Below are 16,678 nucleotides of genomic sequence, written 5' to 3' on the forward strand. Positions count from 1 at the left end.
AGAAAACCAAATACCACATGTTCTTACTTATAAGTGAGAGCTAAACATTGAGTATACATGGACGCAATGATGGGAACAATAGGCACTGGGGCCTCCAAAAGGACAAAGGAAAGGATTGAAAAACTACCTATTGAGTACTATGCTCCCTATCTGGGTGATGGGTTCAACTGAAGCTCAAACCTCAGCATCATGCAATATACCCATATAAAAAACCTACACACGTACCACCTGAATCAGACATTTTAAAAAATAAAATATGTTATTTTCTGAAATTGATTTTGTTTTTTTCAGTGCCTAGTAGCAGACAGCCAATAAGAGACACAAAGATCTTGCTAACACTGGCAAGAAGCTCTGCAAAGAACTATCCCGAGAGGAAGAGCTATGGAAATCATAGGACTTCATCAAGAACAAGAAAGAAAGAAAAGGCTATTGGTGTGTGTGCTAAAAGGATGCTTCTAATATTACCCATTTAAAAATCTTTGATAAAATGTCATTTGTCTTAGTTCAGGTGGCTATAACAAAGTGTCATAGACGGAGTGGCTTATAGACAACAGAAATTCACTTCTCATAGTTCTGGAGGCTGGAGGTCTGAGGTCAGGGTGCCAGCATGGTCAGGTTCAGTGATGGCCGTCTTCCTCTTCCAGGTCACAGACAGCCATCTTCTCATGGTATCCTCACATGGAAGAAAGAGGGCTAGAGAGCTCTCTGGGGGCCCTTTAATAAGGGCACTAATACCACTCGTGAGGGTTCCATCCTCATGACCTAGTCACATCCTGAAGGCCATACCGTCTAATACCATCACATTAGAGGTTGGGATTTCAACAGATGAGTTTTAGGGGAATGCAAACATTCAGTCCATAACTTCGCTCAACACTCAAAGTAGTTAACAGTGACCCCTTGTCTTGTGTGCTTTTTCTAACTAATCAATTGCTTTGTCCTGTCAATTGTCGTGACACATTTGCTGGATTGTGTCTCACATTTGTCCTTTTCTTTTTCATTCCCAAGCAACTTCACCCATAGACTGCAGAGATAACCTCAAAATCTTTGTTTATGAATGACTTAATTTCTTTATTACATAAATTATATATGTTCATTATAGATACTTTACAAAAATCAGGTAAGCAAAAAAGAAGAAAAAAATTAATGTCTTAAATCCCACCACTTTGAAATAACTTTTTTTTTTTCCTGAGATAGGGTCTCATTCAGTCACCTAGGTTGGAGTGCAGTGGAGCGATCACAGCTCCCTGCAGCCTCTACCTCCTGGCCTCAAGCCATCCCCCCATCTCAGTCCCAGTCTCAGCTGGGACTACAGGTGTATGCCACCAGGCCCAGCTAATTTTTGTATTTTTTTGTAGGGCGGGGTTTCACCATGTTGCCTAGGCTGGTGTCAGACTCCTGAGTTCGAGTAATTTGCCTGTCTCGGCCTCCCAGAGTGCTGGGATTATAGGCATAAGCCACCGTGTCCTGCCTTGAAATAATTTTACTTAATATTTTGGTACATATACCTCTGTCTGTGCATATTAATGGAATCATGCTGCAATGCTGTTTGTAATTAACTGCATATCATAAATATTTTTCATGTCAATAGACTTTAACAATATTATTAGGTTGGTGCAAAAATAATTGCGGTTTTTGCCACTAAAAGTAATGGGAAAAACCGCAATTATTTTTGTACCAACGTAATAGCTGCGTAGCTTTCTATTTTAGAGCTCTAATACCATTTATTTACTCAACCTCCTACTATTAAGTGTCTAGGCTATTTCTAATATTTTACTTTTATACCCACACTCATGATAAGCACCCTTGCAACTATATTAATCACATACATTCTTAATTATTTCTCTAAGATGAATTCATAAAAGCAGAATTATAGGGTCAAAGCCTATCCACATTTTTAGGTTGTTTGATAATGAGCCAAATGCAATAAAGTATCTTAATCTGTATCCCAATGTCCAGTATTTTGTTTTCCTCCAAGTTATCTTCCTCATTAAGTTTGCAAAGAACACTAATAATGTTGCCTCCTACTTCAAAAATTTTCCAGGATTCAAAATCCTCAGTCTAGGCTTTGAGGCCCTTCTAATCTGGGCCCGACCCACCTTTCCAGGGTCACCTTTCACTGTCCTCCCTGTATTACCGTACACCCCATGCTATTGCTTCTGAACACTCTCGATTTCTACCCTGTCTTCAGCCACACTAGATATGATACGTTTTGTGAACTCCAATAGCCATGTACATGTACCTCACTTCCAGCATTAATCGTATTCTGTTCTATGTCTCATGGCTTTTTACGCACTAGTCTTATCTCCCTTCCCACACCACAAGTGCTTGTAATGCTGGGACCACCCCCTGAGTCCCCGGCAGTAGAAGTGTAACTGTCAGAATTGTCTTGGTGATGCTGCAATAACAACAACCCTCATGTCTCCAAGGCTGAAAACAAGACAAGTTTATTTCTCATCATGCTACATGTCCATCTCGGGTCAGCAGGGGCCTCTGTTACATGACATCCTCACTCTGGGATTCAGGAGCCCTTTCATCTGAAACTGATGTGGCAGCAGAGGGAACAGAGACCTGGAGAGCCTCCTGTTGACAATTAATTGTTCCTGTCTGAAAGTGATATTTCTGCCCACAAACCATTTGTTAAAATCAGTCATATGGCTGTACCAGAGGGAGGAAGAGTAATCTTCCCATATAACTGGGAGAAGGAAACAATCATATAATATAAGGGGAACTTGAAGTCTCTATCACAATAGCTAGAATGGTGCCTTGCTTATAACAGACAATCAATAGACAAATGTTGAAAGAATGAACAAACGAGGCCAGGTGAAGCAGCTCACACCTGTAATCCCAGCACTTTGGGAGGCCAAGGAAGGCAGATACCAAAAGAGTTCGAGACCAGCCTGGCCAACATGGTGAAACTTTGTCTCTACTAAAAATACAAAAAAATTAGCCAGGTATGGTGGCGTGCACCTGTAATCCCAGCTACTCCAGAGGCTGAGGCAAGAGAATCGCTTGAACCCGGGAGGCAGAGGTTGCAGTGAGCCAAGATCGCGTCTGGGCAACAGAGGGAGACTCCGTTTCAAAAAAAAAAAAAAGAAAAGAAAGAATGAACAAACGAATGAATCTCTAACTAGTTATAAAAACAAAAGAATGCTGACTATAATAGGATGTTTCTTTTTCAAATTAATATTCACTTTTATAAGATTGTGAAAGATGCGCTGGGCACGGTGGCTCACGCCTGTAATCCCAGCACTTTGGGAGGCCGAGGCCGGTGGATCACGAGGTCAGGAGATTAAGACCATCCTGGCTAACACAGTGAAACCCCATCTCTACTAAAAATACAAAAAATTAGCTGGGCGTGGTAGCAGGCGCCTGTAGTCCCAGCTACTTGGGAGGCTGAGGCAGGAGAATGGCTTGAACCAAGGAGGTGGAGGTTGCAGTGAGCTGAGATCGTGCCACTGCACTCCAGCCTGGGCGACAGAGCAAGACTCTGTCTCAAAAAAAAAAAAAAAGATTACGAAAGGTGAACACATATGGGCATTTTGTTTTTTGTTTTTTCTATTAAGTATAAGCCTGTATATGAAATGCAAATATGTGTTTTTTCCTCTCTGTTTCAAGAGGGAAGGATGAAACCAGGAAATTGTGAGCATGCCACATACTTACAGGAGAAGTAGGAACTGTACGATGAGTCACACAAAATAACTAGGTAAAAAAGAGTGTCCAAAATTATTAGATGAGGAGGATGGTCCCATAGGAGGGGTGACTCAGTTGACTCAACTCTGTCCTGGGAAATACATTTCTGCATTATCCTAATTATAATAACAGGGTGTTATGAAGTAAATAGTCGTCCAACGAGGAACCTCCTGAGACTAGAGTTGAGTGTGACATAGGACAGTCCAAGAAAATGTGTGCACCTGACAAGGTGCTTTGAGGTAGCAGGTGAAGCTCAATCACAAGAAGTGGCATAACTCAACAAATGACTGTTTCTGTACCCCTGGGAAAACCATGTTTCCCACCAAGAATCTCTCAATTCACGACAGGGAATGTGAAACCTCAACGGATCTCTTTTTCTTTTGTGACTAATAAGATTACCATCTCTCAGGCTGACACAGGTGGATCACCTGAGGTTGGGAGTTCGAGACCAGCCTGGGCCAACATGGTGAAACCCATCTCTACTAAAAATACAAAAATTAGCTGGGCATTGTGGCACCCACCTGTAGTCCCAGCTACTCGGGAGGCTGAGGCAGGAGAATCACTTGAACCCAGGAGACGGAGGTTGCAGTGAGCTGAGATCGCACCACTGCACTCCAGCCTGGCGACAGAGCGAGACTCCATCTCAAAAAAAAAAAAAAAAAAAAAAAAGATTACTATCTAGAGAGGTAAAGCTTAGAGAACTCAATGAAACTCATAGGGTTTCTATTTTTGAAACAAACTTAAATGTGGGTTTAACAATAATTTTTAGAGTCACTGTAACGTGTGTGTTTTCCACTTAAGAGAATTTGTCATATTAGGTTTGTAGCTTTATTGAAGTGTTTAAAACACCTTGACTAAGTTTGAAACCAACATTTAAGTATCGAAGGCAATTGGTTCATGAATTAATAGTTTGAATTATTAGTTGCAAAATAGTGTTTAAATATTTGAGGAAATGTGTTTAATAGATGTAAAAGCTTAGTAAAGTGAACATTAAACAAAACTAAGTAGTGGTAAGCGTTCTTTCTATGCCAGTAGCCCCTGAGACGTTAAGGATCCTAGCAACAGACAAGATATCTATCATCTAGTAGATTTAGTAGACTGTACGTTGGAGCAAAATCGCATGACGTCTGGCTATTACTATTGAAAACAAAATCCTAACTAAGATACTTAGCAGAAAAACCCAGCTAGTAACTATGTAGGTTACCTTTTGTAATTATAGTCTCTCGACAAGGGTTATTATTCAGTTCATGACTTGATTAGGTTTGCATCATTGGCAAATATTTTGCTATGTTCACCTCTTTAGTAATAAGCTTGAGGTTTATTCCTTTAAAACACTTCTGAGGTCAAGCTTTCTAAAGTGACAGGGATTGAGAGGTGAAGGTTTTAGAGAAAGAGGAGGCCAAGCAACCTTGGTGATCAAAAGACTTTTAAGAAAAGGAAAGATTAATATTCACCTTTATGTTGTGGTGATGCTAAACTGTTCCATATCTCCCAGATGTTCATTAAAGTTGCTATATAAACAAAGAAAAATCCAAGCACTTCTGAGGTCTAAATAGTTTTACTTCCTATAGCTATCATACAAGAACGATTCAAAGTGCCAATTGTTGCCAATGTCATGTCATTCATGGATATGTCAGTGATTCTTCCTTGCTGTGGACAGCAGCCGACATTCAGTTATTTTTCTGGAATAGACACCTCAGCTTGCTACTTGCTGGGCTGATCTAAGATGCTCTGAAGATTCGCTAGGGACTTATGAGCTACTAATGCTCAGGGATTTAGTGTCCTGAAGAACTCTTTAATCCTCTGCTTCCTGAATCCCACCCTAAGCCAGGGCCTTCTGTCACATCCCAAGAGTTACAGGCAGTTTGAAAGCTCTGCTTTCTGCTTGACCTTTGGAAGTCCTATGAGGGACCATTTATGGTTTCCTCAGTAATTTCCACCAGGATGTATTTCCTTCTCATCACTCTGCCTCAGGTAGTGCTCTGAAGGTCGTCCTTTCTGAACAAACGCAGCAAAGCAAGCCACATCATGGGTGAGATCAACCAAGATGCCGTGGAGAAATACCTGGAGGAGAACCCTCAGTTTGCCAAGGAGTACTTTGAGAGGAAGTTGCGGGTGGAGGTGCTGGGAGAAATCTTCAAGAACAGCCAGGTGCCAGTCCAGTCCAGCATGTCCTTCTCTGAGCTGACCCAGGTGGAGGAGTCGGCCCTGTGCTTGGAGCTGCTGTGGACCGTGCAGGAGGAGGGGGGCACCCCAGAGCAGGGGGTTCACAGGGCCCTGCAGAGGCTGGCCCACCTGCTCCAGGCTGACCGCTGCAGCATGTTCCTGTGCCGGTCCCGGAACGGCATACCTGAGGTGGCCTCTAGGTTGCTGGATGTCACCCCCACCTCCAAGTTTGAGGACAACCTGGTGGGCCCTGACAAAGAAGTTGTGTTTCCATTGGACATTGGGATAGTGGGTTGGGCTGCTCACACGAAGAAAACTCATAATGTCCCAGATGTGAAAAAGGTAGGTGGCCTTATGACAGTGGGGCAGAGGTCTTGGCAGGATCAGGGAGGAACAAATGGGAAAGAGAGATAGTGCTATCCTTGTGGCATTAGTTTGGCAATAACCGGGGGAATGTGGGTGGCAGGGAATAGGATCACCCAGGCCTAGTGTTGCCAAATTTAGCAAATGAAATTTCAACTTGCCCAGTTGAACTTGAATTTCAGATAAACAACGAATTATTATTTTTTGAAGTATAAGTATGTTCCATGTAAAGTTTGGCATTTTATCAGGGGATCCTACCTGGACCTGGTGCATTCCACACCCCCTCCCTTATGCCTCCTCCAGTCCTCTGGGGGGACTTTCCTTCTCAGCAACACCAGCAAAACAAACCACCCCACTAGGGAGATGGGCCAACGTGCCCAGATGCCAAGACTTGTGAACTGCTCCCCATGCCTCTCATTCACAGTCCTTTGAAAACATTCAGGTTTTTTGGATGGATTTGCTAGTAAATCAATTCTTTCATCTATTGACCAAATGTGCAAAAAGAAAAAATGATGCCATTTGAAAGTTCAGATGTTCAAATTTGGAATTCATTACATATGTGAATTTAGGTGATGGTTAAGTGCAACTGACCACTCCCACTGCTCCATAACCCAGATCTTTCAAGAATGAATTCCAATCACGTAAATGGGACATTTGGACCCTCTTGAAGACCAACAGCATACTGCACAAATACAAGGCATTGAGATGCCCCTTATAGGAATAGAAAAACTTTATTCTTATCATTAGTGTACATGTTCATTTTTAAACAATTATAAGATACAAATAAACCAAAGGAGGAAATGCTAATCACCCATCATCCCTCCCCTCAGCAATAATCAAGGATACCAGCTTGGAGATTCTCCTGGCAGCTCCTTCTCTACACATGTGGTCCATTATTACAGTTTACCATTAACAAAAAGGGAAAAGTGGATTATGATGGAACAGAGTTGAATGGGAACAACCTGTGAAATGCTTTCTGTGCAGGGGTTAATAGGGCAGCTGGAGAGGCAGGAGGATAATCTCCTAAATGCCTCCTGAAGCTGATTATAGGGGGAGGGTCACACGGACCCAAGAGGTGTGGAAGTCATCAAACATGAGCGACTCTCTGCAAACAACCACAGAACACCGCTCAGGTGCAAGGGTTACCATGGGGCCTGGTAGGGCCTTCAGTCCTGAATAATTCCTCCTTTCAGTGAGTTTAAACTGGGTTAAGTTTGTTTTTGAACCTGACTGCAGCTGCTTCAGGTGTCTAAATGGATGCGCGTCCTTAGGGCAAAGTTCTCTAGACAACGAACTGGAAGGCAATGTCTGCACATCTTGAGGTTTTTCTCATGGGAATATGCTCCTTGAGGGTCCCCAACTGAGCCCATCCCTACTAGTACATCAAACTTGAAAAAGTGACATTGAGCAATTTTTTGAAAGGCTTTTAAAGAAGAGATGGGTAAAATGATTTCTGCTGTTATACTTTGATGAGCCCAGTTCTCTGTGGTGAGAAGGAAATAAGAGCATGGAGCTGCTTGGAGGTGGTTTTGGTCTGCGGCTGTCCATGGTGAGCATCACGGCATGGATGGAGCACTTCATCTGGGAGTGGGGAGTCTCTCCTCTCTTCTCTGGAGGGCTCCTGGCTGTTCTGGGTGGGACACAGAGAAATGTGTGTTGAAGACAGATACAGTTCTGTGCTCACGGGAAAGACAGAGACCTCATTGGTTCTTCATTTCAACTGCTTCTTCACATTTTTTCTCTCTAGAGTGGGGATTTCCAACTCTGGCTGTACATTAAAACCATATTAAGCTGTATGCAGTGGCTCACGCCTGTAATCCCAGCACTTTGGGAGGCCAAGGCGGGTGGATGGCTTAAGCCCAGGAGTTCGAGACCAGCCTGGCCAACATAGGAAACCCCCGTCTCTACCAAAAATACAAAAATAAGCCAGACATGGTGGTGTGTGCCTGGAGTTCCCAGCTACTTGGAAGGTTGAGATGGGAGGATGGCTTGAGCCTGGGAGGCCAAGGCTGCAGTGAGCTGTGTTCACACACTGCACTCCAGCCTGGGTGACAGAATGAAACCCTGTCTCAAAAAACAAACACAATCCACAAAACCATATTGGTGGCTTTATTGTTACAGTGGACTCTCAAAGATTAGAATTCAGGCATTAGTATTTTTATTTTACTATTTATTTATTTTTGAGACAGTCTTGATCCATCACCCAGGCTGGAGTGCGATGGCTCTATCTTGGCTCACTGCAACCTCTGCCTCCCGAGTTCAAGCAATTATCCTGCCTCAGCATCCTGTGTAGCTGGGACTACAGAGGTGCGCCGCTATGCCTGGCTAATTTTTGTATTTTTAGTAGAAACGGGGTTTTGCCATGTTGGCCAGGCTGGTACTGAACTCCTGACCTCAGGTGATCCACTCGCCTTGGACTTTCAAAGTGCTGGAATTACAGGCGTGAGCCACTGCGCCCCGCCGAGGCATTGGTATTTTTAAAAAGCTCCCCCAGCTACTTCTAATATGCAGCCAATGTTGAAAACCACTGGTCTCTTGGGTAAGCAGATACAGGAGGAGGAAGTGAATTTCAAATCAACTGTGGAATATTAGAGATGGAAGGGGCTTTTGAAGCCTTTAGCCCAACTCTGTCCTATGGAGGACAGGAAGTTGAGGCCATAGGAGTTGTATCTCCCCCAGGTCCATGGTGTGTGTCTGTGGATGAGAAGGGTTGGAACGGAGGTAGCTGAGTATGTGTCCAGTGCTGTTTGCCTACCTCACACCCCGCGGTTTCACATGCTTTAGCCGCTGCAGTAAGATTTGCAATGGGAAAGGAAGTAGGAACCAATGTTTCAAATGAAATATCTGATTAATTCTTCCTCTTTTCATTGCACTTGACAATTTAAACAACGTTCTCTGACAAGGATCATACTTTTATTTCCAGCCTACGTAGTAGGAATCGTTCAAAGTTAGGTAGACAGGAAGTGGCAGATCTGGGGCAATAACTCAGGTCTTGGAGGCCTCCCTCTTTCTACCACATCCCTGACCACACAACTTTCCTCTGGCTAGCAGTGCGGGCGCAGGTGAGGGAAAGACTTCTCACACCTAGACAAAGGTACAGAACTACATACTCCCAACCTTGGAGGGTCCATGAAGGTAACAGGGAAGCCACTGGTATAGGGAGAGGGCTGTGGCATCAGACAGAACTGGGTGAAGATCCATGTCTGTGACTTAGTAACTGTGTGATGGAGTTTCTACCCCTAAGAAATGGAGATAAGCAAATGTACAGATTAAATGCATATAAAGGACCTGACTCATAGTAGATGCTCAATAAATGATAGCTGTGATAATATTGTCATTATGCCAGTAGGCGTTTAGGAGCTGGATATGGTTGGCCAAAGAAGCATCAATGATTATTGCCTGTATTAAAACAAGTTGAAGGCAGGAAGACTTTTTTTCTGAGACGGAGTCTCGCTCTGTCACGAGGCTGGAGTGCAATGGCACGATCTCGGCTCACTGCAACCTCTGCTTCCCAAGTTCGAGCCATTCTCCTGCCTCAGCCTCCCCAGTAGCTGGGATTACAGGCATGCACCACCATGCCCAGCTAATTTTTGTATTTTTAGTAGAGACAGGGTTTCACCATGTTGGCCAGGCTGGTCTTGAACTCCTGACCTCGTGATCTGCCCACATAGGCCTCCCAAAGTGCTGAGAGGAAGACTTTTAACAACAGGAAACTGAGAGATATCCTCTTTAAGTCGTTTTTTTCTCTATTTGGAAAGCTGTCCATAAACTATGGGTGATCCTGATTCTGACTGTGGTTTAGAAGTCCTCCTTCCTCTCTCTTCCTTTCCTCCTCTACTTCTGCTTTGGATCTCAGGGGTTAAGGATGTTTAATCAGGATTTAGCAATACTGACATCTGATGAGGGATCAGGCCTCCTGTTGCTCTAAACAATGTTCTCCAGCTGCCTTCAAGGGCTTCTCTAAAGAACCATCAAGGGACACACGCAGGATTTATGCAAAGAAACTTCGCTAAGGATTTTTTGAGCTAGTGAAAATAAAACACAAAAACCCCTCCCCTATCCCCATCCTGTAACTTGATGGCTGGTTTATCTAGGGCTTTCAGATGCAATAATAAGCAAGTATTAAATTTTGAAACTTACAAGCCATTTTCTCAAAACAGTCCATTGAACTTAAGAACATTTCCTTGTGTTTAGAATCTGGAATAAAATGGCATTAAGTTTGAAGCTGCAGAGTGAAATGTGTTTGCAAAGAAGTGCTGCCAGCTAAGCGCGGTGGCTTACACCTGTAATCTCAGCACTTTGGGAGGCTGAGGTGGGTGGATCACCTGAAGCCAGGAGTTTGTGACCAGCCTGGCCAACACAGCGAAAACCTGTCCCTATTAAAAATACAAAAATTAGCCAGGTGTGGTGGCAGGTGCCTGTAATCCTAGCTACTTGGGAGGCTGAGGGAGGAGAATCACTTGAACCTGGAAGGTGAAGCCTGCAGTGATCAGAGATCACGCCATTGCACTCTAGCCTGGGCAACAAGAGCAAAACTCTGTCTCAAAAAAAAGACAAAAAGAAGTCCTGGCTAACTTCACCCCATGGTGCACGTTTCTGATATTTCGATGATTCCTTTAGTGCCCAGGCTGTGTAAATGAAGGTGATGTGATCTGCATGGATGACAGGGTGGAAGGGAAACAATGGGAGCGGGCCTACACAAGCAGTGAATTAAGAGAAAGAATCTAAAACTGCAGACGCTTTGGTCTGAGGGTGAAGATGCTATGGGGAAACAGAGAGAAGTAACAGATAAAGTGGATAGAAAAGAAATGTGGTTCTTGGTGGCATGAGTGAGAGAGTATGCTGGCCTTCTGGAGGAAGGGTGCTCCGCGGTATGGGAGGCCTACATCCAGCTACGGGCATCTGATTTCTTCAGTGATTTGAATTGGCTAGAAAAATTAAAACTAGAAGCAAAATGGTAATTGCAAAAGAACTACTTCTCATTCAGGAAAGCCTAGAAAAGTACTAAGTTCCTCTTCCTAGTACTTACTGAATACTATGTGCCAGACACTTTTTTTTTCTAAGTGCTCAGCCTATACTATGTTATTCTATCTTCACATCAGGAATTCTAGGCAGTAGATGGAAGCATTACCCCTATTTTCAGATTAGAAAACGAGGACACAGAAGGTAAGTAACACGCCCAGGACCATACAGCTAGTACACTGGGACCCAGTTTCAGCCAAGAAAGTCTGACTCCAATACCTTCCTTGACTTTATGCAACGCTGATGCCTCAAGAGTTGGTTTGTGTGTTTCCACTCTGGGAAAGGTATAGAAGAGATCTGGAGTGAGGGGCTGCCTTTATCCCCTTTACATCACACATTTCCTCTGAGAGCAGTACCATTTCTGGTGATCCTCCACAGGAGTGATTCCCCATTGGGTTGAGCCTAAGAATTACCTGGGCCACGTAAAAGTGCAGGTTCCACTGTAGGAGATTAGGATTCAGTGCATCTGCTGCATTAATCTGCAGGTGATTCTGAGGCATGTCTCAGGACTGCTAATCTCATTTGAGCTCCGTGAGTTCTACCGGCCAACCAGCCCTTGTTCCCTGGTGGAAACTCTGGCCTGGAAATGACACACCCAGAAAATTCTCACATTTTTTTTCTATTGGAAACCAGACAGAATCCAGTTTCCAAGGTTTGTGCTGCTTTTAGAAGCACTGCCAACACAGGGAAATGAAAATAATACAACTGTGGAAGGAATACCGCACTAATTTTGGCCAACGAGTCTCAGAGTTCAGGCTGAAAGTTCAGTTCTAATTGAAGAAGTCCTAGGTTCAAAGGGAAGAATGTCATGACCCAAGGAAGGCTGGGTCTAAACCCACCGTGAGTGGCTATTCTCTGAAATGATAGCTAATAAGATAATTGCCTTCCTTGACCTTTTTCTCAAGTCCTTCCATTTGTGCGCTTCTCTAGACTCATTACTCAGCCTTTGCTATGGCCAGTGGATTAGAATCATCTCTCGATCTACTCTATGAGGTCTGAATCTGGGAAGATCCACTTTCCTCTCTCCCAGAGAAAGAAAAAAAAATAGGAATGGAAGACATAAGCTTGGTAGAACATTAAAAACCTGATAAGCATCTGATGCTGGCAAGAGGGTAGTCCTTGATCCTTTCACACAGGGTCAGTGGAAGTTAGAATGTGAACCTTTCTTTTTCTTTTTCTTTTTTTTTTAGAGACAGAGTTTTGCTCTTGTTGCCCAGGCTGGAGTACAATGGCACGATCTCGGCTTACTGCGACTCTCCTGCCTCAGCCTCCTGAGTAGCGGGGATTACAGGGGTGTGCCACAACACTTGGCTAGTTTTTGTATTTTAGTAGAGACAGGGTTTCATCATGTTGGCCAGGCTGATCTCGAACTCCTGGCCTCAGGAGATCTGCCTGCCTCAGCCTCCCAAAGTACTGGGATTACAGGCGTGAACCACCCCGCCCAGCCTCAGAATGTGAACCTTTCATCAAAGTAATCTATGTAAAGAAAAACTGTATGTTCCTTTGGATCCAGCGAAAGGGATTTCCTTTTTTGGGAATCTGTCACATAAAAGTAAAAGCAAGAAGGATTAGTGCAGTATTGTTGGTAGTGGGGAAAACTATAAACAGGCAAAATCAGTAGAGGACAGTTGAGTGGATCGTAGAGCATCCAGGGTGGAGTAGTGTGCATGGATCTAAGAGGTGAGTTCACATCCATATGCATTGGTCTTCAGGGAAGTCCCTAAGACATTGTTAAGTGATGAAACTATTACAAGCAATTAGAAAAGGAAATTTTAGAAAAAATAGAAAACTCTTTGTTCAAGCACAGAGAAAGGCATAGAAGGAGGCACACCAGCAGTTAGCACGGATTTCTTCTAGTAGGCTAGATTGGAAGGAACTGGGGGCAACGATAATTTTTGCTTTATGTTATGACATATGGGTTGATGATTTCAAGTGCATGTTTTCCCTTTGTAACGAGAGAGAAGTGCTCAATGAACTGTGTCTGTATTCCTAGCTGTGCTCTCCTTCCCTGCATGCACTTGCTGTCTATTGTAACCTCGTGCCTTCCCCTCTCTTCCTCTTAGCACCTCACTTTCCACTTGGCTGTCTCATCACCTCTTTTCTTCTGGCCCAGCCTCAGTGTTACCTAAATAGGCCATAGCTCAGGTTGGCAGCACTTATTCTGAAATGGGCAATTCCCTTCTATGCAGTCATAGGATGGCAGGTGGAGTGGGATTGTGTGCTGGGGACCACTGTACTGGAGCCCTGGTTATCTGTTGGTAGCATTTAAATGAGAGAGAATGATCTGTCATCATCCCTAGATCTACCACTCTATGATTCTGTGCCACTTTGACGAATATGTGACTGTCTCTTTCAGAACAGCCATTTTTCTGACTTCATGGACAAGCAAACTGGGTATGTCACTAAGAACCTGCTGGCAACCCCGATCGTGGTGGGCAAGGAGGTTCTTGCTGTAATCATGGCAGTTAACAAAGTAAATGCGTCTGAATTTTCCAAACAGGATGAAGAGGTAATGCTAACCCTGGGCATCTGGTTGGAGGCTCAGGAAATTTATTTATTGTATAACCAAAGAAAAGATGTCACAATCATAACTTGTTCTTCTCTGCCATCTGTAGGTCTTTTCCAAATACCTCAACTTTGTGTCTATCATCCTAAGGATTCATCACACCAGCTACATGTACAATATTGAATCCCGAAGAAGCCAGGTAAAAGGAAGGCAGCATTAGTCATTCCATGCTGACCTATTCTGACAAAGCCGCCCAGAGACAACAAATTCAGAACCCTCCTATTCCTCCTGGGGGTTTAAGCCATGTGGAGCAGATCCCCAAACTTCAGTCCCACGTGTCCTCTCATGATCTTCCTGCCACTCTCCCCACCCACACTGCCCTGCACCCCAAACTCTCCAATTGTGTGCACAACTGGCTTGGCTTTCTTCAGTCTAGATCCCAAGTGGACTTGGCATTTCTGTCTATGAGATGGTGATGACAATTATGGTACCTACTTCAGATGGTTGTTGTGACTATTAGCGATTAGCTCTCACATAAAGCTTGCAGCAATTCCTGGGTCATAGTAAACCTATTAATTTGAGGAGTGTATTATTCCTAATTCCATGAGAAAGAGGGATAAAGGGCACTATTGGTACCTAAGATAACTAGGTCTGGCCGACTCTCTGGACCTCAGTTTCCTCACCAGTACAATGCACGAGTAGAGGCTGAGAGGGAGGTCCCTTCCCATTTGAACTCTCCAGGTTACCTCCAGCTAGCTCAGGATGCGTGGAAGGAGGTATGTGGCTCTCTCCACATCAGGGCCAGCAGGAGCCAGTGGGCCACCAATACTGGATTCTCTGCCCAGGGACCATCCCTGCATCCAATTTCAGAGCACTTCCCCTTTGGAGCCAAAACATCTAGACACAGGAACCAATCATAGCTTCTCTCTCTCCATAGACCCGCAGGCTTGCAAAGGTCTACTCATCATCTCACCTAGAGGATCTGAGTAGTTTGTTGGACGTACACATGTTCAAAATCAGAATTGCACTTTCCAGTGATATGCATTTATTTTATTTGATGCACCTCATATTTTCTTGTGGCGAATGCTCTATCTCTCCATAGCATACTTTATTCTGTTTTCTTTTTGATACCTACTTTCAGATCCTTATGTGGTCAGCCAATAAAGTATTTGAAGAACTCACAGATGTTGAGCGACAGTTTCATAAAGCGCTCTACACGGTTAGAACATATCTGAACTGTGAACGATACTCCATTGGACTGCTGGACATGACCAAGGAGAAGGTTCTTATTATTCTACACATTTTATCTCATCTAACATCACCTATAAAACACACACCACAGGAAATGTGATCCTTAAAAAACAGACACACTATGTAAATAATTAGTCATGATTGATCACAAGAACAGAGGTAAAAGTTTGTGTCTTGGAGCAAAAAAGATGTAGGCTTGAATCTTGGTTTTTCCACTTCCTAGTAGTATGGGTTTTCAGCAAGTCTGTTTTTTTTTTTTTACATTAATTAATAGACTATTTTTAGAGTAGTATTGACAGAAAAATTGATTAGAAAGTACAGAGTTTCCTCTTCCCTCCCAATCTCCTCTCCCAGTTTCCCTGTTATTAACATCTTGCATTAGTGTGGTGTGATGAATCAATATTGATATATTATTATTAACTAAAGTCCATAGTTTACATGAGGGTTCATCCTTTGTGCAGTTCTCTGGGTTTTGACAAATGTGTAATGTCATATATCTGCTATTACAGTATCAGACAGACTAGTTTCAGTGCCTCAAAGCCCTCTGTGCTTCACATATTCAACCTTCCCTCACCGCTTCCAAACTCCTGGTAGCCACAATTATTTTTTTTTACTGTTTCTATAGTTTTTGCCTTTTCCAGAATGCCGTATAGTTGGAATCATATGGTAGGTAGCTTTTTCAGACTGGCTTTTCACTTTGAAATATGCATTTAAATTTCCCTCATGTCTTTTCATGACTCAGTAGCTAATTTCTTTTTATCACTGAATAATATTCCACTGTATGGCAGGTTTGTTTATCCATTCACCTGTTGAAGGGTATCTTGGTTGCTTCTAATATTTAGTGATTGTGAATAAAGCTGCTGTAACCATTGTAGGTAGGTTTATGTGTGTCTACATGTTTTCAACTCATTTGGGTAAATACCAAACAGGGCAATTGCTGGATTATATTGTAAGATGAATTAATCTTTGTAAGAAACTGGCAGACTGTCTTCCAAAGTGACTTTACTGTTTTGCATGTCTTCCAGATGCACATTCTCACCAGCGGTTGTTAATGTCAGTATTTTGGGTATTAGCAGTTGCTAATGTTAGTATTTGGGGTATCAGTTGTGGTATCTCATTGTTGTTTTAATTTTCAATTCCCCAATGACATATGATGTTGAGCATCTTCTCATATGTTTACTTGCCATCTGTATATCTTCTTAGAGAGATATCTGCTCAGATTTTTTGCCCACATTTTATTATGTTGTTTTCTTATCATTCAATTGTAAGAGTTATTTGTACATTATGGGTGCAAGTCCTTTACCAAATATGTGATTTGCAAATACTTTCTCCCAGTCTGTGGCTTATCTTTTCATTCTCCTAACAGTGTCTGCTGCAGAGCAGAGGTTTTAATTTTAATGAAGTCCAATTTATCTATATTTTTTCTTTCATGGATTGTGCTTTTGGTGTTGTATCTATGAAGTCTCATCAAACCCAAGTTCACCCAGATCTTCTATGTCATCGCCTAGAATTTTTATACTTTTGTGTTTTGCATCTAGGTGTATAATCCATTTTGAGTTATTTTTTGTGAAAGGTACAATTTCTGTTTCTAGATTCACTTTTTTTACATGTAGATGTTCAGTTGTTCCAACACAATTTGTTGAAAAGACTATCCTTTGTTCATTGCCTTTGCTCCTTTGT

The 16,678-nt window shown here is 42.9% G+C and overlaps 1 protein-coding gene across 1 annotated transcript in view; it reads left to right on the top strand.

The window, feature by feature from the left end:
- Window positions 1–5,718: 5,718 nt before the first annotated feature.
- The window catches only part of PDE6C (phosphodiesterase 6C), a 52,686-nt gene continuing 41,726 nt past the window's right edge, over window positions 5,719–16,678 (top strand). Inside the window, exons 1-4 of the mRNA XM_054436725.1 lie at window positions 5,719–6,198; window positions 13,598–13,750; window positions 13,857–13,946; window positions 14,889–15,029. Coding sequence (XP_054292700.1) covers window positions 5,719–6,198; window positions 13,598–13,750; window positions 13,857–13,946; window positions 14,889–15,029 — 864 coding nt within the window. The remainder of the gene's footprint in view (window positions 6,199–13,597; window positions 13,751–13,856; window positions 13,947–14,888; window positions 15,030–16,678) is intronic.

Source organism: Pongo pygmaeus, chromosome 8 (assembly GCF_028885625.2).
Source record: "Pongo pygmaeus isolate AG05252 chromosome 8, NHGRI_mPonPyg2-v2.0_pri, whole genome shotgun sequence".
In the NCBI taxonomy this organism is placed as follows: Eukaryota; Metazoa; Chordata; class Mammalia; order Primates; family Hominidae; genus Pongo; species Pongo pygmaeus.